The sequence below is a fragment of the Myiozetetes cayanensis genome, unplaced genomic scaffold, assembly GCF_022539395.1.
Source record: "Myiozetetes cayanensis isolate MyiCay16 unplaced genomic scaffold, myiCay2020 scf10, whole genome shotgun sequence".
Taxonomy (NCBI): Eukaryota; Metazoa; Chordata; class Aves; order Passeriformes; family Tyrannidae; genus Myiozetetes; species Myiozetetes cayanensis.
The window spans coordinates 35,812,110-35,838,731 of NW_026086605.1; the positions used below are offsets into that span (position 1 = coordinate 35,812,110).

The following is a 26,622-nucleotide window of genomic DNA, read 5'->3' on the forward strand; positions in this document are numbered from 1 at the left end:
AGGGTTTATCCCGTGTTCAAAATGCAGTGTCTAAAAATACCATAGGAATTAAGATTTGCTCTTTTAAGTGCAACCAGTTCAGGAAAATTAAATAGTTCTGTGCTGGAGATTTGCTTTGGATCACCGTGCTGGGTGTGAAAGAAGCAGAACACTGATTGCTTCAGGAGAAAAGTGGCTTAATTAATGTGCTTTTTAGTTGGTGAGTCCTGTGCACACCCTGTTCCATGTCCGAAATGATTGGACCTGCCTGAAGTAGCTCAGTTCCCAACAGCAGGAATAGTTTGTACTCCTAACAGAGAAGGTAAACTTTTGTTAATATATCTAAATGTTAGCATTTCAGTCAACGCACTCTGTCGAAGATATTGTGTGCTTAGGTCTGGGGTTTGAACACATTTTTTGACTTTCTACATGAAATGTCATATTTCACTGAGCCTCTGAGGAATCAGAAATATCTTACAAAGCACTTATATCCCTGAGGTTTTCCCTGGAAGTGTTCAAGGCCAAGCTGGATGGGGCTCTGACCAGCCTTCTCGTGGAAGGTGTCCCTGCCCAGTGCAGGGGGGGTTGGAACTACGGGATCTTTAATGTCCCTTCCGAGCCAAACCATCCTGGGATTCCGTGGTTCAGTGACTCACACTCTCCCCTCGGTGGTTAAGCTTGTATGAAAATGTGATTAACTCAAACATTACACCTTTGGCTTCCTGTTTTGGGGACAAGGTTTGGCTTCTGCTCTTCCAGTTTGTCAGCCATCCTTGGGCAGAGGTGGTTTGGCAGATGTAGGTGGTGGTTTGGCAGCTGTAGGTGGTGGTTTGGCAGATGTAGGAGGTGGTTTGGCAGTTGTAGGTGGTGGTTTGGCAGATGTAGATGATGTTTTGGCAGCTGTAGGGGCTGGTTTGGCAGATGTAGGAGGTGGTTTGGCTGATGTAGGAGGTGGTTTGGCAGTTGTAGGTGGTGGTTTGCAGATGTAGGTGGTGGTTTGGCAGATGTAGATGGTGGTTTGGCAGTTGTAGGTGGTGGTTTCACAGTTCTAGATGGTAGTTTGGCAGATGTAGGTGGTGGTTTGGCAGATGTAGGAGGTGGTTTGGCAGTTGTAGGTGGTGGTTTCACAGTTGTAGGTGGTGGTTTCACAGATGTAGGTGGTGGTTTCCCAGCTGTAGGAGGTGGTTTGGCAGCTGTAGGTGGTGCTCTGGGTGTCTCTGACCTGCTGAGGTTTGGGTGTGATGCTGCATTGACTGATAGGTTATTTTAGATGGCAGCATAGCAGAGATGTCACTGAGCTCCTCTACCTGTCTGCAGTGCTGCCACCTCTGAGGGTGTCCCAGGGGATGAAAGAGGTTTATCCTGCTGGATGTTCAGGTACTGCTCCTGTGGCTTTGTGTCCTCCCACGTGCTGTTTGAGGGGACAGGTAGTTGTACCAAATGAAAAGCCAGCTGAGGAACCAGTGTGTGTTTGGTATCAGCAAAACAACCCCTAATGGAAGAAGAGCAGCTGGGCCAGGGCTGGGTGGGGCTCTGAGCAACCTGATCTAATGGAAGGGTTGGAATGAGTCTTGGAATGAGATGGGCTTTGAGATCCCTTCCAACCCAAGCCATTCTGGGATTCTGTTCCGTGATTCCTCTTGTCACTGAAAGCACAAACATTGCCCCAGCTCGAATTTCTGGCCATGTGTGTGAATGTTTGATTTACCACTGCAAGCTACAGCAGTGGGATAAACCCCCTGCCTTTCCCAGGGGCAAGACAAGAACCCCCTCATTTCATTACGTTCGTCAGCAGGTTTTTCTCGTGCCCAGAATCAAATTTGTGCAATGGTGAGGAAGAAACACTGCAGGGGGGAGAGAGCACCGAGCCAGCAGAGATGGTGCAGGGTCACCAGAGTGCAGAGGGGTGTGCCCAGCTGTGTTTGTCTCACCTTGAGAGAGCACAGCCTGTCAGGGGTGGTGCCCTGTGAAATGGGCCTTGCACGGCTGGAATGTGTTTCCTACGGCTTCCAGTTGCACCAGGAGAGGTTTAGTTTGAATATTAGGAAATATTTCTTCATGGAGAGGGGTGGCCAAGCATTGGAACAGGCTGCCCAGGGCAGTGGTGGAGGTCCCCATCCCTGCTGGGATTTAATAGGTGTGTGGATGTGGCCCTTGGGGACATGGGTTAGTGGTGGCCTTGGCGGTGCTGGGGAAGGGTCAGGCTTGATGATCTCAGAGGGCTTTTCCAAACTAATGGTTCTGTGATTCTCCGTGTGTATCCATAAGGGAACAACTGCCTTTCCTTCCCCTTGGCTCTTTATGTGCACCTTAACACAAACTTTGCTCTCCTGTTCTGCACAAGGAGGGCTTGGAATGCCAGACCTGGGAGTGAAACCTCCTGGCAGTACCAAGGCTGTCCGTTTGAACGGTGTAGGGAGAGGTGGGAACTTCCAGTAAATAAATACGATCCTGTTGTTACTTTTGCAACGTAATAAGTGTCTTCTTCTCCCTTCCCCCCTTTATAGGAAGTGTTATAAATTCCAATCCACAGAGAGTGAACTTGGTCTCAATTAGGTTTCTTAATTTGTGCCTTAAAATAACTGGCTGGCAGTCTTTAGTAAGCAGTTTTTCCTCTGCTTCGTGATGTTTTTACACCTGTGACCCTTCATTTAAACTGCATCTTCGTTGGACAGTGGTTAGAAATCCCTGCCTACGTTCCAGCTGTTGGAGTTTGCCCTCTGCCTCCTCTCCCCCCCGAGCCTGTGAAGGCCCAACACTGACACTGTGGTTTTAATTGCAGCTCACAGCTGTAGATGCGGACGAGGGACCCAATGGCCAGATAGTGTATGAGATTTTGGCTGGGGCTCAGGGAGACTTCGTCATCAATGAGCGAACAGGCCTTGTGACCATCGCTCCGGGAGTGGCGCTGGCAGTGGGGCGCTCCTACGCTCTCACTGTCAAGGCCTCTGACAGTGCTCCTCCTGCACAGAGAAGGTAAACACAGCTTCCCTCGACCCCCCATCCCGCAGCGCTCGGCCTGGCACCCCCCGTCCGTCCCTCCACCCTGCCGTGCCACCCCGTGTGTCCCGTGTGGTGGAAGGAGAAGGGTCACGTTAGAACTCTTCCCCCTTCTGCTCCTCGAAATTCTCTCTGCCCTGTTCCCTTCCCTTCCCGCCTTCCGTGGTTTCATTTGCTCGCAGTAGCCTGGCTTGTTGAGAGCTCCCGGCTGTGCTGTCTCGTGTGCATGTCCTTTCGCTGGGAGGAGCTGAGGCGAGGGGCTGTCAGGAAGAAGAGCAAGTGGGAAGGGAGATGGTTTTTTGTTCAGAAGGCAGAAAGGATCAGGAGTGATCTGGTTGCTGAGCTGGAGACCTTCTCTCCGGGCGAAGGATGTGCAAGGTCACCCAGACCTGGCATGACGGGGCCACACCTGACCAGCTGTGCCAGTGGTGAGCAGTGTCCCCCACTGAGACATGAATTCCCACCAGCAGAATTATTTGTTTTCCCCCCACTGATAAAGAAGAGCAGTTTGCAAGTTTAGGATGGTCAGGATAGGACCCTCTCACGCCCATGGCAGAGAGTGGAAAACATGACCTTTAAGGTCCCTTCCAACTCAAAGAATCACTTTCTGTGATTCTGTCAGTTCAAAACAGTAAAGGTATTGAGTCCTGCCGACCTGGTTCTTTGGAGTTTGTGTTCTAAATGTGGCAGTTGTGCCCAAATGCCATTTCAGGAAGGTGAGGGGGTGCAAGAAAATGCCTCTCTATGTTACTGATAACATGACAACCTCCCTGTTCCAAAGAGGACGACAGGAAGGAACTGCAGGTTCCAGCTTTTAAACCTCCCACAGCCCTGAAGTGCAGATCTTTTCTTCACATGGGGGTGTGAGAAGGAAAGGTAATACAGGTGATGAGTGGCCAGGGACACCTTCCACCAGCCCAGGCTGCTCCAAGCCCCGTCCAACCTGGCCTGGGACACTTCCAGGGATCCAGGGGCAGCCACAGCTTCTCTGGGCAACCTGTGCCAGGGCCTGCCCACCCTCCCAGGGAAGGATTTCTTCCCAATATCCCATCTCACCCTGCCCTCTGGCAGTGAGAAGCCATTCCTCCTTGAGCTGTCACTAAATGCCCTTCTGTTGCGGTGAACAAAAACCATTTTTGCTTCCAGAACTTGATTGAAAATATCTCAGCCTGGGCCTTATTTAGATGTAGCAGAATCAGGAAGAACACAATACAGAACAATGTATTTTTTTAATTATTCAGCAGTGGAAAGGGGATAAGCACACTAAACCCCAGCTCTTTGGATATGTGTCCCATACACAGGCAGCAGCTATCCCAAGAAAACAGGCAGCCAGTGCTCAGGGGATGTTTTATCTGCTAATTCATTGTGTCTATTGATCATCTGGTGATGGTGTTTTTCTTTACTCCATCGATAGCAGCGTGGAACGTTAATTCAGGAAGATCAGGGGATGTGAGGGGATAGTTTAAAATAGCCAGGAAGACAGGAGGTAACACATAAGGAGGCAGTTGGGCAATGTTCAACTCCCGCTGTGATTATCCATCTGTGGGAAGTTTGGGATTGCCCCAGCCTAGCTGGCAACCAGGATTTTTGGGCACAGCTGGAGGATTGCTGGGCTGATAACAGTCAGCCTGTACCTGGTGTTAAGGTGGAGGTGGTGGGTTGGCCCTGGCCAGCTGTTGGACACCCTCCCAGCCACCTCACTACCCCTCCTCAGCAGGACAGGGGAGAAGACGAGGTGGGAAAGCTCTTGGATTGAGGTCAGAACAGGGAAGTCACCAGTTACTGTCACATGAGAGGCAGGTTCGACCTGGGAAGAATTGATTTGACTGGTCTAGTGGAAATTCCAACCCCCACAGCAGGGAGGAACACCACGAAGGTCCCAGACCAGTGTAATCCTACAAATCTGTGTGTGGCTGTGCCCCAGGGGACAGAGCTCCTGCAGCCCTTCCCTGCTGGTGGCTTTTGTCCTTCTGGACAGGGCACACTGGGGGGTTTGTTGTGGTGGAGCGTGGCCAGGGTGCTGTGGGACAGTCCCCAGCACATCTGTTGTGGTGTTCCAGTGCTCTGCCTGGCTCCCATCAGTGACCCAGAGTGACAGAACCTGCCGGGAGAGGGCAGGGGGAACATCCAGAACAGAGTGGGGACTGGGCTTGGCCAGAGTTTTGGAACTTTGTAATTTAAAGTATTGGTCAGTGATGTGTTTTCTGGTATTAAATGAGCTCTGTCAGATCCCACAGCAGCTGTTTTAGCTCTAACATACCTGGTAATTTCGGGCAGGACCCTCTAAACCTGCTCTGGAGTGTGCTAGCCCTGCAAGAAGCAGCTCATTGGGTTCATGATTTTCTTTTTTCTACCTTTCCCCACTCCCTCTCAAAAAAAAAAAAAATTGGGACAAAGCCCTTTGGTTTCTTTCCTGCAGCCCTAAAACATGAGATTTCCCAACTTTGTCAAAGGGCTTGTGTGGGGAAAACCTGCACCTGCAGCACAGCACTCGCTGTGCCGGGGTTCTGTCCTCGGGAGGGAGTGCTGTTCTAACATCCAGGAGAGAAGGCAGGTGGGATAACGGAGCCAAGAGGCAAGAGAAAAGTCCCTTTTAGCCAGATTTGAAATCACTTTCAACTTCAGGGAGACTTCTGGCTCCTTTTCTCATGCTGGAGCAGCTGAGCAGCAAGTGGGTTCACGGGGGGGTCTGTGCAGGGTCTGCAGTGTCAGTGCCCCACAGAGCCTTCAGCATTCCCCCTGGAATGCTGTTTGCAGCACATTCAGGGCAGTCAAAGGCTTTGCCAGGTTTCCACGATGGGATTTGTAGTTTCCTGTGTTGCCCCTGCTCTAAACTGGGCTGGGGTTTCTTGGTGTGAGCCACGGCATCGCTGCATCCTGCCCGAGAGCTGTGGCCATGGCTCCTCCCAGCATGATCCTCTCTGTCCTGCTCTTCCAAGGAAAGGCAGCACACGGACTGACAGCTCCAGGGGTGGATGCTGTGTGTGGCAGGAGCAGTTGCCAGCTCAGAACTGGGAATGTCTTGTAGAGGACACAGGATCACCAGGGCACCGTGAGCTGTGTTAGTGTGTGGAGTGTGCACTGGTGTCTTACTGCTCTGATGTTGAAAGAGCACCACTTTGGGCTACTTTGAGGGAAACTATTTAGCTTTTCTTCCTTTAATGGCTTTTCTTCCTGCTTTACTTTTGATCTGGGGAGGGGTGGAATATATCCTGAAGCTTTTAAGGAAGCAAAGGGAGGTTGTTAGAGCTGGAGAACACACGGTGTATAAACCAGGCTTTATGAGTTGCCTCTTGCTTGTCGATTTACTGATTTTCACTGGCTTGGACTGTGGTTTTCCCCCTCCTTGTGTTGCAGGAGCTCCATCACCACTGTTTACATCGAGGTCCTGCCACCCAACAACCAGAGCCCTCCCCGCTTTCCCCAGCTGATGTACAGCCTGGAAGTGAGCGAGGCCATGAGGATCGGAGCTGTTTTGTTAAACCTGCAGGTACTGATGCTTCTCTGTGCTTCCCTGGGCTTCCCTGTTCTTCCCTCTGCTTCCCTGGAGGTGCTGAAGCCTCCACCACCTTCCTTCTGTTTTTGCTCTTGCCTTGCAGAAGCCAGTCCTCGGATACAGGAGGAAAAAGGGCAGTTCATAGGGATTGGATGATTTTCAGAACCAGTAAAGTGCCTGTTTACTTCTCCACAGCTTAGAGTGCAACTCCTTACAGGGCCTAGCCCATCTTCTGAAGTGGTTACGTGGGGAGGGGTTTTCCTTTTTCACATTGTAATTATGTTGTGCACAAAGAAATTCGATTAGTCGTCCCATTTCTAATTATCCCACTGCTCATCTATCAAATTCGCCCCCCGCTCTGTATAAACGAGGCATCACCTTCTCTCTGCAGGTGATCTGAGGTCAGGGATGGCCTCATGCTCCTTGTGCCTCACCTCCCTGTGCCCCAGGGCCAGGGAGCTCCCTCCTGCACCCCCATCCTCACGCAGCAGAGCCCAGACCTTCCCCTGTTGGGTTAATGGTTCATGAATCAGCTTTCTCCTCGCTGGCTGTTCCCTGAGCCTTTGCTGTGTTGTGTTCTGCCCACACAGCTCCAAACCAGCTGTGCAAAATGGGCAGATAAATGACAGCTCTTCAGATCCTGTTTCTTTGTGGGTGGGGAGATCAGGAACTTAATGCTACGTTCAGTAGTAGCGAAATAAAGCGAAATAAAGGAGCTCTAATTGAGCCAGTGATGCAGGTGAACGGGTGAGCTCCTGGTTAAATGGTTTGCTGATGAAAGATTTGGATTATTATGGATGGTTAGGCTGATTTAGTCACCTGTGCTGAGGGAGGGTGACTCATTTAGCTCAGTGCTGCAGATTTAACTTCTGGCACATCTGCGGTGCCTGCAGGGAGTGCAGGATGGAAGGGCCATGCTGTTCAGGAGCCTTCTCCTCCCTGGTGGGGAGACTCTTGCTTTTGGAAACCCCACAAAGGAGCAGGAGCCAGGAGCATGCTGAGGAACAGAAACATTTGTGTTTACTTGACAGGTGATGGAATATGTGTCTGAGGGCCTGGGGGATCTTTGGAGGCAGAAGAACTATTGGCAGGCTTTAGTATTTAAGGGGTTTGCACAATCTGAATGCAGTTGGAAAGTGTTGGAATAATCTGTTTCGATGTTTCACTGAATCCCAAACAGCACATTCTGTGCTCCCAGGGAACAGGGACAGGAGGAGAGGGAACGGCCTCCAGGCTGTGCCAGGGGAGGCTCAGGGGGGACATCAGCAGGAATTTCCTCCTGGAAAGGGTGGTCAGGGATTGGCAGGGGCTGCCCAGGGAGGTTTGGAGTGCCCTAACCCTGGAGGTGGGGACAAAGGTGGGCACAGAGGGGATCCGTGGGCTGGGAGGGCTTTTCCAGCCTTAACAACTGTGATCCCATAATTGTACCGTGTAGATTCTGTGTCCTTTTCATGTGATCCTTGGTAAGGAATGCTGAGGGAGTCCAGGAGAGACAGCCTGTGCCAGGCAGGGCAGGGGGGATGCGGGATGGCCGTGCCAGCTCCTGTTCCCCTCTCCAGGATGGTGCTGAGAGCTCTGGGGATAGAGCAGTGTTCTCTTGCCTCATGCCAAGATCCCCAGAAATCACAGGTTATTGTGTTTGGGGAAGAGTGAAATGCCTCAGTTTGTTTTAAGAGCTTTGGAAATGCATAGAAGATGTTGAGTTTTACTGATTTTACCTCAGTGTGGATTAATCTTGTATTACCAGTCTGCTGTGCATGGCGTGAGTTCAACCAGACAATTGTTCTTTGTGGAAAATACTGGCTTCTTAAATGCCAAATATGCTTGGCTTTGGCTTTTGGGGCTAAGTCCAGGACTGCATCTTTTGTAGGGCTGGTGATCCTGGACCTGGAATGTGGGTTCATCACACAAGAGAGATGGAGTGGGACTTTTTCCAGGGGTGTGTAGTGATACAACAGAGGGGAATGGTTTTCTACTGACAGGGGTCAGGGATAGATGGGATATAGGGAAGGAATTGTTCCCTGGGAGGGTGGGCAGGCCCTGGCACAGGGTGCCCAGAGAAGCTGTGGCTGCCCCTGGATCCCTGGAAGTGTCCAAGGCCAGGTTGGACAGGGCTTGGAGCACCCTGTGCTGGTGGAAGGTGTCCCTGCCCATGGCAGGGGGTGGGACTGGATGATCTTTAAGGTCCTTTCCAGCCCAACCATTCAGTGATTTTAAGTTCAGGTGCCTCATTCTGCATTAAAACACCCCTCTGTATGAAAGCACTTGTGGGAATTGTATTTCTGTCTTCATCTTTCTTCATTCCCTGCTGTGTAAAATTGGCCAGGACATTTTAAACATTCATAAACTGAGTATTTAAGCTTGTGAAATCTTGGGCTGTCCTTTCCAGGCAACAGAAAGTTACCAATTAGTCACCTTGGTTTGTGTGGGGTTTTTTGTGCAGTTCTAGCAGTGGCTTCAGGTATTGCCTGTGTTCCATCTCCATGTGGAACATCACCAGACCCCAAATATTTATCAAGTGTGCCCATGTGTGCATTTTCACACTGCTGTTTCCTTTCGTGATTCTGACCAATAAATCAAGGGTTTAGGTTGGTGCAGATTAAGAGATTATTCTTTTATGACTCTCTCTCAGTAATACTTTGTTAGTGTTGCCTGCAGCATCAGGCTTACAAAATCTGGGAAAGAGTGAGCAAAACATTTTAAATATTCCCAAGGTGGCAAATCTGAAGATCTGCAAAACATCAGGGTCAATAACACTACAAATGCAGCTGCTTCAGATCTTCCTTTTAGGCTTTAAAATACCTGTTCTAAAAATAAAATTCACTTTCTCCCTTTTCCCTGTTCCTTGCTGAGGATGGAAGGTTGTATTTCTTTCTTATGCTGTTATTTATTTTATAATGCACCCAGTTGATTGTGAGTGGTGTTTTAATTAACAACATTTGAGATTAATGCAATATTAAATGGTCTCCACAGCATTAATTTGTAAATAAACCTCAGAGTTTATTGCATGCCTGGGAGGCATTTACGGCTTCGTGTTCTGCCAGCCATTATTAATTAAAATATGCAAATGGTGTCATCTTTCTGGGAGCCTGCAAAACAAATAGGGCTGTTACCACGGTCCAGTTCTGTGCTGAACAAGGAGGCAGCATGGAATCGTTGTGTACAATTTATGGAGTCACTGTGTTCCACTGAGCTGGAAAACAGTGGGTATGGATTGCTCTCCTCACTCGCAAGCCCTCAGGGGTTTTCTTGTTTCATAATAACCTGCTGTCCTTTGGAAACAGGAGCTTTTAAAAACAACCAGTTATGGTTTTCTCCCTGACTTTTAGAGCAGAAGGTGGATTTTCTTTGGAGATAAGGAGAAGATGAAAAGAACTAGAGCCAGTCTTTTATTTTCTGTCTTTTTGAGAGTCTCCCGACTTCTTGTTGTGAATGCAGGCCCTAATCATAGCTGTGGGACACCCCAGAATGTGAAGGGAGGGCAGGATGCCCTGCAGGTAGAAGGAGTACAAAGGGCCACTCAGGAGGGTGATGTAGGATCTGGGATAGTCCTCAGAGAGGCCAACTAGTCAAGTTTTCTAGCTCCAGTATTTGTAGCATTTTGTGTTCTTGGCTGGCAATTCTTCCCTGGTCTTTGCTGAGTCAGATCCTGACTGTTCCTTTCTCCAGGAGTTGAGCTCTCCCTGTGATTCCCTGGCTCATTCCCCCGTGAAGGATGCACCTTGTGTCTGCCCTTCGGCGCGTTTTTCCTCTGTCAGTTTTCAAAGAAAACCTCTGATGGCTTTGAGATTGCTTCAGCCTGGGATTTATACACCAGGATGAACTTAATCAGGCTTTAATTTCAGCAGATGATTTAAAGATGCTCTATTTATGTACAACTTCTCTGCCTGTTCTTTCCCCGTTCTCGGCCGAGATTTCTCCCCTTTGTTGCCACAGTTAATCCAGCAGTGTCAGCTCTTTGACCTTCTCAACACCATCCCTTCTGCTCAGAAGGTATCACACTCCTCAGGTTTCCCCTGCAGTTTGAACAGTTCTTTGTTATCCCTTGTGTTCTTTCCTGTTTCTATTAGTTTTGCCTTGACTTTTCCTGACTCTGTGCTGCTCTGGTTGTTCTTGCTCTCCCTTTGTGTGGGTCCCCTTCATCTGACTTAGCCACTGTGCAGGAGACTGTTTAATAGTAATTTCTCTAAAAAGCTCACAATACTCTTTCCTGGGAAAAGGTTTTTGTGTACCCTTGACAAAACAGTAATAATTCCATGGCAGATTCATGGCTGGGTTTGGGAACAGGTTAGCCAAAGCTTAACAACAAAAGCAGTTTACTCAGCTTCTGAAAAGGTGGGGGTTTTTTGGCACCTAGTAGTTGGAATATCATTGTTTCAGTGCTGCTGACAGCCAGTCTTAAAGGTCTTATCTGAACCTTCATCCCCAAGAAGCAAATTATCTTGGAGAGAGTGTTAATCAATGTCTGCACTGCTGGGTGGAGCATCAGCCAAAGATTGGGAGTCTGGTAAACCAGCAGAAAGAGGGATCCGGACAAGAAGTGGGAATGAAGAGTAGGAAGAAAGAAAACAAGAAGTTGAGTCTGATCAGTCTGTAGCTATGTAAAATATACCTGACTGAATAAGCCTGAATTTCAGACTTGTGCTGCTGTGTGTGTATATGTGGCATCAGTTTGATAATTACTGATAATGACTAATTATTAATCCTGTATTCAGGATAATCCTGTGTAGCATGAGAATGCTGGTGTGGCTACAGCTTTATCATCAGAAGTAGCCCATCTGCAGTAAGCAGAGCTGCCTTAGAAGCAGAGATCAGTGTCGTCCCTGCAGACATCCCTGGAGCCTCAGGGGTTGATTCTCCACTTTACACGTGGAAAGAAAGTAAAGAAAGCTCTGTCACTGACTTAATTCTATCCTCTTTTTTTTTTCCCCTAAAGGCTTTTGATAGGGAGGGTGACCCCATAAGATACCTCATTCAGAACGGAGATCCTCAACAAGTTTTTAATCTCTCTCAGAGGTAAGTGGAGAACCCTTGGAAAAGAAGACTTGTAGCTTTTCAGTCAAGTGAATGTGGGGGCTGAGAGTGAAAGAAAGGGTTTGCAATCACACATGCTCAGCTGCTCCTTACACGTCAGTGAGAGCTCTGAGAGCCTTATTGCGCTCTGGAGTTTTTCACAGGGGACTATTTATTTATTTTGAACACTTTAAGTAGGTAAAACTCACTGAAGTGGAAGCATTCTTTTTAGAAGAGTGACCAGGGATTAATTAAGAACCTTATACCTGTCAGCTCTTGACTAACGACAGGGACAATTTTTGCTTTATTTTCCTGCCTCCTTGCAGTTTAGCCTGTATTAAAAAAAGCCTTCTGAGCGTTGTTTTAAAACCTCTTTTCCTCAAATTGAATACCAACTTAAATAGAGTGAGAAAGAGAGGCTGCATCATGAAATTATGAGCACCAGACCTGTCTGTGCCTGTCCCACCACCCTTTCTTTATTTTACCTATTATTAGCCATTGTTTACCTATTATTAGGTGTTATTTACCTACTGTTAGCTATTATTTACACTCCAAAGTATCTTTTTTTCTTTGCAGAAGGAAGGGAAAGTGGTGAGTTGACTTCCTGTGGTAGTGATGGGACAGGAGTAACCTGGGGCTAATTTGTTCATGGTGTATAATTGCAAAAAATTCAGGGTGAGGGAGAGACTGTGAAATGCACAAACCTACTGAAACAGGTTTGTATGTCCTAGGGAAGCTCCAGGTGAGAAATCTCCCATAAATGGAGAATCAGATCATTTAGGGGAGAATGTAAAACCCCCTTGGAGATCCCAGGAGATGGTGCTCTCCTCCACCAGGAGTGATGGATGGGCCCTCTAATAATAATAATAATAATAAAGACTTGTCAGGTGAGGGAAGGGACACCTTGGAGAGGGGAGACTTTTCCTTCACTGAGGTGCCCAGGTTGGGCTGCTGGAGTTACCCGTGCCTTGGGACTGGAGTTGTTGGTGCAGATCAGGGACGGTGTGCTGTGCTCATCAGCTCAGAGGGATTGCTGCGAGTTGCAGCTCCAGCACAGCAAATCCAGCGTGGATTCGTAGGGATTCCTGCACGAGGGACGCTGGCAACCTTCTCCCTAACACAGAGAAACTCAGGCTGACCTCCTCTGCAAAATTTCCTGCAGCCTTTCTTGCGTGTTTGGTTTCCTGGCTGCTGGAATGTCTCGAGAGGAGATGAGAGGAGGATTAACATTAAACAAAAATAAAAATAATATATAAATAAATATCAAATAAATTAATAACTAGGTTGGTGTATTGATCCTAAATTTTCCAAGTGGAAAACATAAGTGATTGTCTCATGGCTTTTTATTAGCCTTAACCTGCTCAGAGGGAAACCTCGGTGTGACACGGAGTGGTGGAGCCGAAAGTACCTGTAGATCCCTGCCAGCCGCTGTGGTGACGTGTTGTGGGTTTGTTTTGTTGCAGTTCTGGGCTGCTGGCCCTGGGAAAACCCCTGGACAGGGAAAGCACCGACCGCTACATCCTGATTGTCACGGCCTCGGACGGCAGACCCGACGGGGTGAGTGCCCTGGGGACGCTGAGGGGAAGGGGCTGGGCAGGGGGCAGGCTGGCTGGAGTGTCCATGGTACAGATCTTGAGCAAATATATCTGTAATCTGCTTCTTTGTGCCCCCAAAGCTTGTGGTGGAACCAAAAGGGGAAGAGCCGGGCTTGCCAGAATCCCAGATGGGGCTGGATGAGCTTCTTGGCTTTTATTTTACACCCAAATGGATGAAACAGGGCAGTTCAACCACACCATCAAATCTCCATGCCTCTCCCATGCCAGGAAGCAGTGGGTTTGACTAATTTGCCAGGCTTCCTTGTGTCTTTGCACAATTTCCTTGATTTCCAGCCCTTCTGGAGGTGCTCCCTGCTGTCTGACAGCTCCTTGCTGGCTGGTGCCTTGCCAAGTGTTCTGAGGACAGGGATGCTTGTTTCAACAAGTCACTGTGATTTCAGGGAGGAGCTTTGATTTTTAATGAGTTTTTATCTGGAAACAAGAGTGTCTCTTTAAAAAGAAAAACAGAAAAAAAAAAAATCTGCAGTTCCAAAACTCCTGCTCCGCACGCCTCGTTCACCTGCTGCTTGTCATCCAGCTTGGCTTTTCCTGAACAATCCCATTAGTACCTACAGAAAACGGGGGATCTGACTGAATGACTGGCTTCAGTTTCCCTAAACACGACAAAGTTAATTCCCCAGGCAGGTACAATGTAATTTAAATCACATTAACATATTTTAGCTGGCGGCGTATCCACCCTGAGCCCTTTCCATCCAACACTGAGCTGTTTGAAAGCAGCTATTAGAGTCCAATATACTCCAGGTGAGCTTTTGTGTTCCATGTGCAGCCTTTGCTGGATTTGCTTGTTTCTTTAAAATTTGAAAGGCATTCAAAGGGAAAGGGCTTTATTAGCGTGTGTAGGGGTTTTGTTGCTATTGCTGTCAGGTGAAATACAGTGAAAGGCTCGGGAGCTGAGATAAGGATGGGGAAAAATCACTCCCTGAGCACCACCACGGGCAAAACAGACTAAATTTGGGGGCATTGACTGAAATTTGTTACCAGCAAAATCAGAGCAGGATAATGAGAAGTAAAACAAAGCTGAAAAACACCTTCCCCCACCCACACTTCCCTCCTTCCCGGGCTCTCCCTGCTCCCCTCCAGAGGCACAGGGAGATGGGAATGGGAGGGACACGTTGTTTCTGCTGCTGCTTTCTCCTCGGGGAGAGAAACCTTTCCCTGTTCCAGGGTGGGTCCCTTCCATGGGGTCAGTCCCTCAGGAACTGCTCCAGGGTGGGTCCCTTCCATGGGGTCAGTCCCTCAGGAACTGCTCCAGGGTGGGTCCCTTCCATGGGGTCAGTCCCTCAGGAACTGCTCCAGGGTGGGTCCCTTCCATGGGGTCAGTCCCACAGTGGGCAAAATGACACGTTTTTATTGATGTTTCATACCTAACTGAGTAGGGTCAGTCCTTGTAGCTTCACCCAGTGATTTTGCTTCAGAAATTGTGAGCAGCACCCCAGACATTTCAGGGTCAGTAATAACTTTCAGCTGAATTCTGAGCTAAGAGTTTTGACCATGAAACCAAAGGGGGCGTCACTTTGGCTCATTAATTTTTAAATATTAGCATATAAAATACTGCATTTTAGATGGAATACCCCAGCTGGGAAATGTTGCTCTGCTTTGGAACTGGTGATGCTTTCTGAAAGAGATTTATCCCACGCTGCTTTGAAAGCATCTCTCTCAAGGTGGTGACTCTCTTGCCTGCTCAACACTGTTCTCATAAAACTAGGAGTGTTTTCCTTCATGGAGATAAACAAGGCTTGTTAGGCATCCCCAGCCCTGACACAATCTTCTTTGGCCCGGGGAACAGTGCCAAAATGGATCTTTCTCTCCACCCTGGGACCTCCAGGAATTTGGAGGACAGCAGGACACTTCCCACACAAGCTCAGGTTTCATTTTGGGAAGCAGCACCAGCCCCAGTGTCCTGGGAGCACCATTTCTTCTGAGTGCCTTTCCCATGGAAACCAGGGAAGCTGGGGCTGCCCCTGGATCCCTGGAAGTGTCCCAGGCCAGGTTGGATGGGGCTTGGAGCAGCCTGGGCTGGTGGAAGGTGTCCCTGCCCGTGGCAGGGGGTGGGATGGGATGAGCTTTAAGGTCATCATTCCAACCCAGGCCATTCTATGATCACATTATTTCAGTTGTGGTTCATCTTGTAAGTCAGACTTGGGTATTTCAGCCCTCTTCAGATCATTAATAATTCAGAGCATCTTTCTCCCATGACACTGGAATTAATTACCTTCCTTAGAGCAAAACAGGTAGCACTAGATCAAGGTAATTTAAACAAAGATTTACTTCTCGAATGGCACACAGAGAATGACTTAATTACAGTAAATTTTCTGTTACTCCTTGAAATATTACCTGTCTCTGCTCCCCATCAGTTCCATTATGTAGCAAGAAGAAAGCACACATGCCTCTCAGGAAATGCTGAACAGAGATTTTGTCTGCAAAAGAGCTTGCATTGAAAAAGACTTCTACTTGAGTGACCCTTTTGTAATCAGTAAAACAAGCCTACCAAAACCAAAAAAAAAATCTACATGGCCTGTTTATTCTGGGCAATTTCAATACTACCTTAACATATTAATTAAATCTACTTAAAGAGAAACGCTGTCTATTGCTATTTCCCTGCCAAGTTATGGATTCTGTGTGAGAAAGCCATAAAAATTTCAGCTGATCTATAAATTTCAGTGTGCACAAGAACTTTGTCCAGCCAGATTCCCTCCTCTTGGAGAGAAGGCTTTTTTCTCCCTGTATCAGCTCCCTTTATTAGGGCAAGATCTTTTATTAGGGCCTGATCTTTTCTCACTCAGCCTTATCTTGTCCCTTCAAGCCTCCATCTCTTCTCTCTGCGCTGTTTCTTTGCAATCCAGCTGGCCATTTCTTCTGTGTAACTTGGAGAGGTGTAAGGGGGTGGTAGATTCCACTTTTTAAGTTCTCGTGCCCTACACTGTAGGGAAAGAAGGTCCAAAAACAGTTCTGTGATCATTCCAGTATAGTTTTGTTGAGCTGAATATAGATAAGTGCTGATGTGTGGATCAGAGGCATTATTAACAGGGGGTTTTTTGTTGGGTTTTGGGTTTTTTTAATCAAATAAGGTCTTTGCCTCAGATTTTATTATTTACAAACCAGTTCTGTCTCAGGATGAGTGTTTGTCTTAGAGTTTGTCCAGATTAATAAACTTGCTCGACATCAGAGCTGACAATGTTTCCTCTCCGAGGCATAGCATGCTCTCATCAATTCCCAGCTTCAGTTTAAATGACAGGGGACAAATAAAACAAGAATAAAGTGGAATTTCCTTCATATTTCCCATCCATAACGTTTGTCAGGGCCTGGCGTGCTCGGGACACAAAGATGTTTGTGCAGGCAATGTAAATGTTACAACTATTGCTTAGGGAAGAATTATATGTGTAAGAACTGTTTCAGGGGCCCTAAGAAAGCCATAAATTGCTGCTGTTGATCTTTTGTTTGAGTTATGTTTCTTATAAAAGAGAATTAAACAGGACTTGCTTCAGTAATGAACGGGAAATGCCCGATTTGAGGCTGGGCTGGCTTTTCCCTGGGTGGATTTCCAGCAGTAGCTTCAGGACTCCTTTCCAAACCCTGCTTGGCAAATCTGCAGAAGAAATGCCTCATTTTAAACCAGCCAGAGCGGGTTTTTAGCCTTGCTGTGTTTCCATGGGGAGGATCCATTTGATGGATACACAAAACCAAGTTGTGGATTACGTATCAGTCCCTGCTTTGGGGAACCACTCAGGTTTCTTTAAAGGCTTTTAGTGGTATTTAAGCATATGTGAAGAGCTTTTTTTTTTTTTGCTGTGTCACTGTCTTGGAGCATCCTCTGTGAAACTCTGCAACTTTTCATGATTCTTTAGGAAGTGTGTGACCCTCTTTGCTTTCTGAGCCTCCAAGAAAGATGGAGAGAGGCTGTTTAGAAGGGCCTGGAGGGACAGGACAAGGGGGAATGGCTTCCCACTGCCAGAGGGCAGGGTTAGATGGGATATTGGGAAGGAATTGTTCGCTGTGAGGGTGGGCAGGCCCTGGCACAGGCTGCCCAGAGCAGCTGTGGCTGCCCCATCCCTGGAAATGTCCAAGGCCAGGTTGGACGGGGCTGATTTGCTTCAACCATCTCTTCCTGAAGCATCATCTTTTTTCTCTGTTTGTTCCCCCCCCAAGCTTTGCAAGGCAAAATCTGCTTCCTGCTGCTGGGAATTCTGAGTTCCTTTTCCTCTGCCACGTGCAGATGACCTTGCAGAGGTACAAACAGCAGAGCCAGGGTGGGCAGTACCCTTGTGGGGGCGTGGGATGCAGGTGCCAGGTGTGGTGCAGCACTCGAAGTATGAGCAGCAGTGACCCATTCCCTCACTCCCTGTGGCCCTTCCCACCTGTTGCCCAGTGCCAAACATTTCCCTGGCTGCTGCAAGAAGGTGACTTTCCCCATTATTCCCAGGATGGATGATCGTGTTGTCAGCAACGCCGCTCCGTTCTGCGGTTCTGAATAAGCCTCTGTAATTAATTCCAGTTGTCTAATAAAGGCTATTTCAGAGCAGGGCCGAGGCTGTGCTTTGCACAGAGCTCAGGCAAATCTTTGGAGCCATCTAATGGGGAGATAAAAGTGTGGGATTTAGTCAGTGACCTTGGACTGTGGCAGTTTGGGGCGTTAGTGGCAGAGCTGCTGCTCTGGGCATCCCAGAGGCACACAGGGACTCCCATTTCATGGTAGAGGTTGGCATCTCAACCTTTCAGCAAATGTTTCCTGCGTTCAGCTGAACAAGCAGGATTTTTGAGTTATTCCCATGTTCTCTCTCAGTTCAGAGTCTGTTGTTGCAGATTTAAAAGAAGGGAGCCCAGGGGCACAGCTGCTCACCCAGAGTTTGCTTTGAGTGCTCCTCGTGGATTCATCCACTTTTTGATCATTTGCTAAATTGGGGCTAATAAAAAAAAGGAAGATTGTTTGAAATGCTTCTCTGATTACAGTGAATTCTGAACTCACTGAATTCATCCACGTCTGATAGGTTTCTAAGCTGTGACTAAAATCAAAGTAAAGGATTATTTGAAATGTTGGTCTTATGACAGGATCCTTCATAATCCTTCAAATAGAAAAAAGGTATCTGATTGCCCTTTGTTTACTATATTATTCAATCTCAAGCCTTTTTCTTTTGTCTGATAAGAATAGAAAGACTAAAAGAAGTAATGCTGCTTCCCTCTCTCACAAACTGATAACCTGTTTGCCTGTGATTCTGCACTGCTCAGCTCTAATAACTAACAATAAGGTTTTCACCCGGGAAACTGTAAAATAAAGATAATTTGTTCATAGAGTTGTTTTTCTCCTTAGACCTCAACTGCTACTGTCAATATAGTGGTGACAGATGTGAATGACAACGGACCAGTTTTTGACATGTTTCTACCCAAAAACCTCTCTGTGCAGGAAGAGGAAGCCAATGCTTTTGTTGGTCAAGTAAGGGTAAGTCATTAAAATTGTTTATTTTATTAACCAAGCTGTCGAGACAATTGGGAAAGAGCACAATATAACTGTGCCTTAGACCAAATCCCACCGAAATATCTTAGATTTAACTGCAAACTGTCCATTGTGAGATGCATTCTGTGGTAACAAAGTCGTGTTTTGAGCTTCAAAATACAGAATTGTGCTTTAAAATATGGAATTGATTGTTTTCTTTGCTACGTGGAATAACTGAAAACACTCTTTGGTGTAAAAATAACACATTAAAACCTGTTTGTTTGTTGCTGTTGTTGTTGTTTTAAGAAATGCCACTGTATAAGCTTGCTTCTCACAGATTTCCAGTGTTAAAACAGTGCTGCCCCATTTTTAACCTCTTGCTGCTTTCTTTGTAAATCATTTCCTGCCACACTGAGCAAGTGACACCCGGCTCTAGGAAACTGTCACACACAGAGAAAACATTTTAAGGCCATTAAGGGGGAAAACCAGTTACAGCCCTGACTGAAATAATTGATTACCTGCCGTAAAAATAGATGTTGCTTGGGGATATTGCTAATTTGAGGGATTTGAAGCTGTGTTGTTGTTGGGGTTTGTTTTTTTTTTCCCCCCCAGTAGCAACCATGTAAATAGAAAATGGGAGCTCCTTAACTCATACCTTTGGGAAGAGCAGGACATTTTGAGTACCATTTGGAACCGTCTTGGGTAGCTCATAACCATAATAATCATGGGGGTTTTTTTTTTCCCAATTTGTATTATTTAATAAGACATGAGAGACTGGTTTGAAGCCTTGGACGTGGAGAATTTAGGGTTCCTCACTGCAGTTCAATCAGGTTTCACAAATGGTAAAGTTACTGCTTCGGTTTTTGGCACTGTCTTCACGTGTGGTGGTTTTTCATTTTGCCTGCTAAAAGGCACAGGTGTAATAGTTCAAATCAGTACCAAATATGTTTAAAATCCACTTTGGGTTTTGCTGGGGGCCCTCAAGGCTCAATCACCCTCTCAAACACGAGGATGGATGAATATTTATCACAAATACTGGGTGTGGTTCCTGTTGTTTCCATGTTCCCAAATGCAAATCAGTGTAGAAATACCCTTTGGAAAAACCATTCCATGGCAAAGAAAAGAGAGATTTGGGCATCTGGAATTTTTTTTTTGATGGCTTCCACTAACCCAGGTTGCTCCAAGCCCCATTCAACCTGGCCTTGGACATTTCCAGGAGATGGGATTAGAAACAATTTGGGGTATAAAACAATTAGTTTGGACACTCCCATTAACAACTTGCCACAGACAGGAGTTTCCTGTGCTGTGCTTTGTCTTGAGTGGGAAAGGTGGACTTCAGAAGGGATTCCCCTGAGGGCTTAGGTGGCATCTGGGAGGTTGTTTCCCAAGGAGATGTAGAGCAAGGGCAGTGAAAGATTTCCTGTGGGAGAGGAGAGGGTTTGTTGGATCCACACTCTGGAGCGCTCTCACTCCCCACCAGCTCTGTCTGCCAGTGGAGCTCCTGAAGGCACTGGCGCAGGAGTTCTGCCTGGGGGGTTTGTGGAGCAGACTGAGGATTAAAAGAACAAGAACCCAGCTGGCAGAGGAGCAGATGTCTTTCCAATCCCTTTTATTTTGCACTGTGTTGTGCAGGATTGGATTCCCTGCTGCTCCTCCAGGTCTGATCCCAGGGATGCCCCGAAAGGCAGCAGGAGATTTGCTCCACAGAGGTCTCTACAAAGGAGCCACCAAAGGCAAGCAAAGAGCTGCAAATGGGAAACTTGGCAGTGAAATTCGGGCAGTTCAGGGCAGTGTAAAGCAGGCTGAAGGCAGGGCATTGGGATGGTTTGCGTTGTACAGTGCTCTGTTACCCGTACCAGGGGCATGGGAGGCATGGAATGACATTTAGGAAGGGATCAGTGTATCGACTGCAAAATCTGCTGGCAGCTTCACCCCCCTGTTCAGGGAAAAATCAGTCCCAAGTAGTTTGTTGCAGGCTCAAAATGCAGGCTCTGGTTAAAGAAGAAGCTGTTGAGCTCATGGGGCCCCAGGAGAGGGAAGACATCACTGGACTGAAGGTTTTATTCATGTTTATTTGTGTATATCGAGATCCCCTCACACCCCCCAGTGTTTGTTTGTTTGTTTGTTTGTGATCAGCACTGTTTGAAATCTCCAACTTGAACATGTTGGTACCACGGGGAGAGAGAGTGCCAGGAGAGGAAATGGGAAGGAAAACAGGGATAAAGAACTGTGTGGTGGTGGGTAAACCTAATCAGGTGCTCGAGTATCACTGACCTTGGGTCTTCCCTAAAATGGAGACTGCAAAAACAAGTAGCAGTGTTGAGAGGGGTTTGCAGTGTGTGTGATACCTCTGTCACCTGCCTCTTTTTACAGGACAGGAGAAGTGCTTAAAGAGAGTTGCTCTTTAGGAGTGGGGCTATTCTAGTATAGTAATCAGACCCTAAAATCAGAGAATCATAGCCTGGCAGATGGACCACGACCAGAGAAAGGTCAGACATAGTTTCTTGTAAGTGGTTGATCCTTTGGATAGAACCTTTGTGGTATCATTTTCTTCCATGTTTACTAAGAAAACTGCCTACAGGTTAGGTTAGAAAGAACTTAAGGACTTCAGTAGGACTTTCAGCACCGTCTCCCATAAGATCTCACGGAGATGCTGGTGGCATAAAGACTTTGATGTGCTTCCAGTTGGCCTTTCATCTGGTTCTTAACAGGCAAATTCCTGCAGCCTCTTAAAAAGTTTCAATTCCGAGCCTGTGGCTTGAGAGGAAATAGATGTGGGCATAGATTTGTGCACCTTATTTCCATTTTAGACCACCAGTGCTGGACAGGATCACCTTCTTGCTGCTGACTCCCAAGGGGTTGTGTTATTCCTGGAGGATACTTTGCAGCCCCACTCCTGCTCTACCTGAACTTTTAAGGCACAGATCAAATAGGCTAAAGCAGCTCCTTGCCATTGGTAAATGAATTTCAGAAGCTGTGCCCTTGTCTTCCCTGTTCCCAGTATCTCTTACATTTGTGTATGGATTTCCATCTTTACCTTCCCAGTGCAGTGAATTACTGGTCCTTGTCATCAGACCAGCTGCACACCCGTGGCAGCTGCTTGTGGAGAGTCCAGGGATTTCTGAATGAAGGGAATCCTAGTTTTTGTCTGCTGACACCTTGCCTTTCAGGATGCTCTTAAGTCCTTTTACCTCTTTCAGCCTGGTGCTGTAAAAACTCTGCTGAATGGGTGGGTTCATGTCTGAGCTCCAGGAGGGTTTGGACAACGCTCTCAGGCACAGGGTGGGGTTGTTGGGGTGTCCTGGGCAGGGCCAGGAGCTGGGCTGGATGATGCCTGTGGGTCCCTTCCAGCTCAGGAGATTCTAGGATAACACAGGCCCATTTAGGATGTTGATGCCTGATTCCCTTCCCTGGAAGTGTCCAAGGCCAGGTTGGACGAGGCTTGGAGCAACCTGTGCTGGTGGAAGGTGTCCATGGCAGGGGATGGAGCCAGATGGGCTTTCAGTTCCTTGTAGTGCACATCAGGTGTCTTTTTTTTCCCTACTGTTCAGACCTCTTGTCTTTGCCATCTGTACGTGTAATGTAAGAAAAATAATTCCCTTTAAGTTTTCTTCTGTGAACAAGGGAGATGACAGAATGCAGCCAAGAGCATTAGGAGAGTCTGACTGGTGAGATAAGGAGTTTTAAATCCAAGGGTTGACTGTCATGTTCCAGCTTGGATTCTAATTCTAATATTCTTTAAGTGGGTGGCCTTAGGAGGAGAGCCAGCAGTCAAGAGAAATTCCAAAAATAGCTTTAAAATGGATTACCCTCTTAGAGGAATCTTTGGGAGCCCAGCTAAACGTGGAGATTTCCAGCAATGTATTCCATCTGTGAGGTAGAAAGTTTTGTTTTTGGGAGGGTTTTTTGTTGTTGTTGTTGTTGTTTTGGTTTTGCATTGTGCAGGCATTGGTTTCATCTCTGAATTGCTCCACCATAACACTGCCAAAGAACATACTCATCCAAAAAACCAAAAAAATTCCTAATCATCCTTCCAGTAAACCCAAGTCTCTAAAAAGTTAGGCTTTGGTTGCGTGCCAGACTGAAAGAAGCTTGTCTGGTTTTGAGTGTTAAAATGTGATTAACTTTTGTAGGAGGTTCACCAGCCCATTAAATCATGAATTTGCAGCCACGAGGTTTTTGATTTTCATTTATTTTAATTTATATTTGCTCGTAGCATTTAACTGCTCTTACAGTGGAGTTTCATTTAGGGTCTCATTTAATTGGTTTGGGAAGTAACCCTCCAGATGCTCTGGAATTAGCATTGCCTGGGAAAGTAATCCTCACAGGTTCTTCTGGCTCCTCCAAGGGCTAAAAATGTGTCAGTGTTTGAAAATTTACAGGGTGTTACCTTTTTCCTGCTGCAGGTGTGGTGAAGGACAAGCTGGTGTGACTTGAGGGTGGCAGATCACTCAGTTTGCCCCCTGGTAAAACAATGTCCAGTTTTAGTCTGTGTTCTTTCTGTCATCTCTCTCCACTGGGTTATTTTGTGCAGGCCAGTAATTCAGGATGTTTGAGGTTTATCCCACACTGTATCCAAGCCTCTGGCTCTTCTTGCTTTGTCTTGGTACCTCCTCATCTTTTGCTCGGCTTGGAGCACAGGATGAACAGAACAGAGAAGTGAAAGTCTGGGTAAAATCAGGCAGAGAGGGATGAAAGGGAGGAAAAGCCTTTCTGAATTCTAGGCAAGAGGAAAAGTCCAAACTTTTGTGGGTGACTGATGTTCCCTCCTTAAAATATTCGCAAATAAATACCAAGAGGTCAAGAACATTTCAAATATTTGTGGCCTCTTACTGCACTTGGGAGATGTTAATTTGGTCCTGTGGGCACAAACAGTAATATCCCTGCAAAACAAGTACAAAATCCAATTTAACACTCCCACCCACACTTGATTTGCAGTTTGACATAAATGAAGGGCTTGGGAATATTTCCAGCCCGTAATAATAAACCCATTAAACCTTCAATAATAACCCTATTAAACCCACAGTAATAAAAAAAATCATGTTATCAGCCATGAAAACAATAATTCTCACCAGCAGCAGCGTTTGGATCCTCCAGCACAATTTCCATCCCTGCCTGGAGCTGTGGTGTTGGCTGGAATACTGGGAAGCTGGGGGAGATCAGGAGCTTTTGCTGAGCTGGGAGGGGATTGCAGGGAACTCTTGTCCCTGAGGAGGGGAAATTTAACCTGGAGGAAGTTGGTTTGGTGTTCAGGTGGTCCCTGAGAAGTGTTTCAACATGGGGATTCCCACTGTGTTCCCTCAGCCTTGTAGGAATAACAACCCACTGCCTTGTTTTGCTGTTTTCCAGCTCCAGCAGTCCAAGCCCAAATCCTCAATTAACCTGCCTAAATCCTGTTCCCCATCGTGAGCAGGAGTTGTGGGTATTAGTGGAAGGTTTCCTTTGAAAAGAATGGTAATGATATAATTAATGCTGTTGACATTAAAGCCCTTGTCATTATATTGCAGAGTTAATGATCCTTCAAGAGGCATTTTGGTAATTCAGATCTCCCAGAACTGTGTTTTCAAGCTGTTTGAGATGGAGGAAGATAATTTGTTGCTCTGGAACACTTGAGGGTTTATATTCTTAGGAATATCCTAGGAATGCTGAAGCAGAGTTGGTAACACAAATGTCAGTTCACCACAACAGGTTAAGGCTGTCCCCTTGGAGATGATGGTATCTCTGAAAAATACGGGATGCATTTCCTGGGAAATAAAGTAGCAATTTGTTTAGGTTTTATGAAGCAGTACTTTGTAAGTTAATGGTGGAAATGAGAGTTGTCTTGTGGATCTGAGGAGTTACTGGAAGAAGAGCAGTAGCTGCTCTGGCTCTGCAGGGGAACGTGGTGAGGCTGCACTGTGGGGAATGGAGAGAAACCCAGCCAGTTTTGGGCTCAGTGCTTCCCCTGATACTTCTTTTTGCTCCCAGTGGAGCAAAAGCTAATAGAAGAAATTACTAAGGTTGTTTGTATGGCCCAGAGAAAAATAACATCTGTGATTTGTATGTCGTGGTTAGCACTGAAAACTGCCATGGAACCCGGTTTCTGGAGAGACCCCAGAGCTGATATCCTTTCCTACCTCCCAGCAGAGAGATTCTGGGAGAAAGCACTGACTGGAAAAGTCAGGAGCAGCTGTCAGAACGTCAGGGAGGGACTCCTGGTTTGAGCACGTGCTGTGCTGTGGCCCAGCTTGACAAACCAGCTGCTTGTGAAGCCGAGCCCTCAGATAATCCTGATGCTGGAGGATCTCCAGGTGATGTTGTCTGAGGGGAATTTCTGTTCGACACTGTTTGATTGGGGTGTTTCAGCACTGCCCAAATCACCCTGGAGTGTGTCCTCAGATGGATGGATGGATGGATGCAGACAGCTGGAATGGACACATGAGTTAGAGCTTGGCTTTTCCCTTAACACATGTTGTCACATCCAGGGATGTTTTAATTGCTGCTCTCTGAAGAACCACTTTTAGTTTTCTACAGTTCGTTCCTCATGTTCTCCAAACCCAAATGTTATCACGTTTCACCCTCGTTCCTCTGCTCTCAGAAGAGGCCAGAGATTGCAGCAGGAGACTGTTCAGGTTTGTGCAGCTGGTACCTCTGTTCCCACACGCTGAACCTCCAGTTTCAGGAGCAGCCAATTAATTCTGGCTTTACAAGACTGTCCTTACAGGGATGGAAATAATTCACGTGCTTTTCCAAGAGCTCCCAGGTTTGAATGCTGACCTGTTATTTTTCCTCCCCTTAATTAAATTATGGCGTGATGAATAAGGTTATGTAAATGAAACAAAGGGCATCCTGTGAGCAAGGCATTCTCATTTATTTGCCTTTGTAAATGACATCTGGGATGATCACGAGAGATTCACATGTTTTGTTTTCAGAACAGTTGTCAGGAAGTTTCCCCGAACGTTTCATTCCGGTGAAAGTGTTCGTTGTAAGACTTGGTAATGAAACCTTTTATCTTCCTGGAAATCAATTAAAAGTTAATTAAAATTGTTAATAAGGAAAAAAAAATACAAATCACTGTGCTTCTTCCCTGCACTACATCCATGTGCTAAGCAGGGGTGGCTGTGACTTCATCCTGACTGGTCTGTGGATCACACATCCTTTTAATTGACATCTGTCAGTGGATGGTTGGATTTGCTTGGTTTCCAATCAGTTCTGTTGCCTCCACAGAAATAACTGATCCAGACAAGAAAAAACAAACAAACAACAACAACAAAAACAAACCATCAAAAACAAAACAAAGAAACCCATAAACAAACAAAACCCCAGAGGAAACTCCAGAAGTAATCTGAAATACTCCTGTAATTGGAAACCATCAGAACAAATTCTCCTGAGACAACAGTTTTTATTAGATTAATTGGGAAATACGTTTTGGATGGGATAACCTTGTTTTATAGGAATGTAAATTAAAATTACTTCCAAATCTATGGCAGGCTTTGCAAGTTGGTTCCTAAAAATGTGGCTGTGCATGCTGTGAACTTGTGTCCATCCTCAGGCATAAACATCTTTGCCACATTCTGCAGGACTGATTTGATTCACAGGATCATCCAGGTTGGGAAAGCCCTCCCAGCCCATGGATCCCCCCTTGGATGGGTGCCCGATGCCCACCTTGTCTCCAGCCCAGAGCACTGAGTGCCTGCCTGGGACACCTCCAGGGCTGGGCACTCCAACCTTCCCTGGGCAGCCCCTGCCAGGGCCTGACCACCCTTTCCAGGCAGAAATTCCTGCTGATGTCCAACCTGAGCCTCCCCTGGCACAGCCTGGAGGCCGTTCCCTCTTGTCCTGTCGAAAGTTGTCCAAGGCTGAGCAACTAACTGTGCATCTTCTCCTAAAGGATTCCAGCTGGGATCCATCCGGTTACCTGCCTTCTGTCCTTGCAAATCGAGCTGTTTGTTTCTGTGGGACATCTTCCCTTTGGTAGAGCCCCGGGGAGAGGCAGGCTGCCCTGCAGAAGCAGTGCTGAGCAGCCACACGAGCAGTGCTGCTCTGTAGAATCCCATCCCCAGGTTACCTGCTTTCTCTGGGCGAGCCCTGTCGAGTGTGTGCATCCAAAC

The 26,622-nt window shown here is 46.9% G+C and overlaps 1 protein-coding gene across 7 annotated transcripts in view; it reads left to right on the forward strand.

Moving 5' to 3' along the window:
* PCDH15 (protocadherin related 15) overlaps window positions 1-26,622 on the forward strand; it is a 460,568-nt gene that overhangs the window by 360,751 nt on the left and 73,195 nt on the right. For all 7 annotated transcript variants that reach the window (XM_050305502.1, XM_050305496.1, XM_050305499.1 and 4 more), the window contains 5 exons: window positions 2,762-2,955; window positions 6,337-6,469; window positions 11,412-11,491; window positions 12,952-13,045; window positions 18,410-18,538. In XM_050305502.1, coding sequence (XP_050161459.1) covers window positions 2,762-2,955; window positions 6,337-6,469; window positions 11,412-11,491; window positions 12,952-13,045; window positions 18,410-18,538 — 630 coding nt within the window. The remainder of the gene's footprint in view (window positions 1-2,761; window positions 2,956-6,336; window positions 6,470-11,411; window positions 11,492-12,951; window positions 13,046-18,409; window positions 18,539-26,622) is intronic.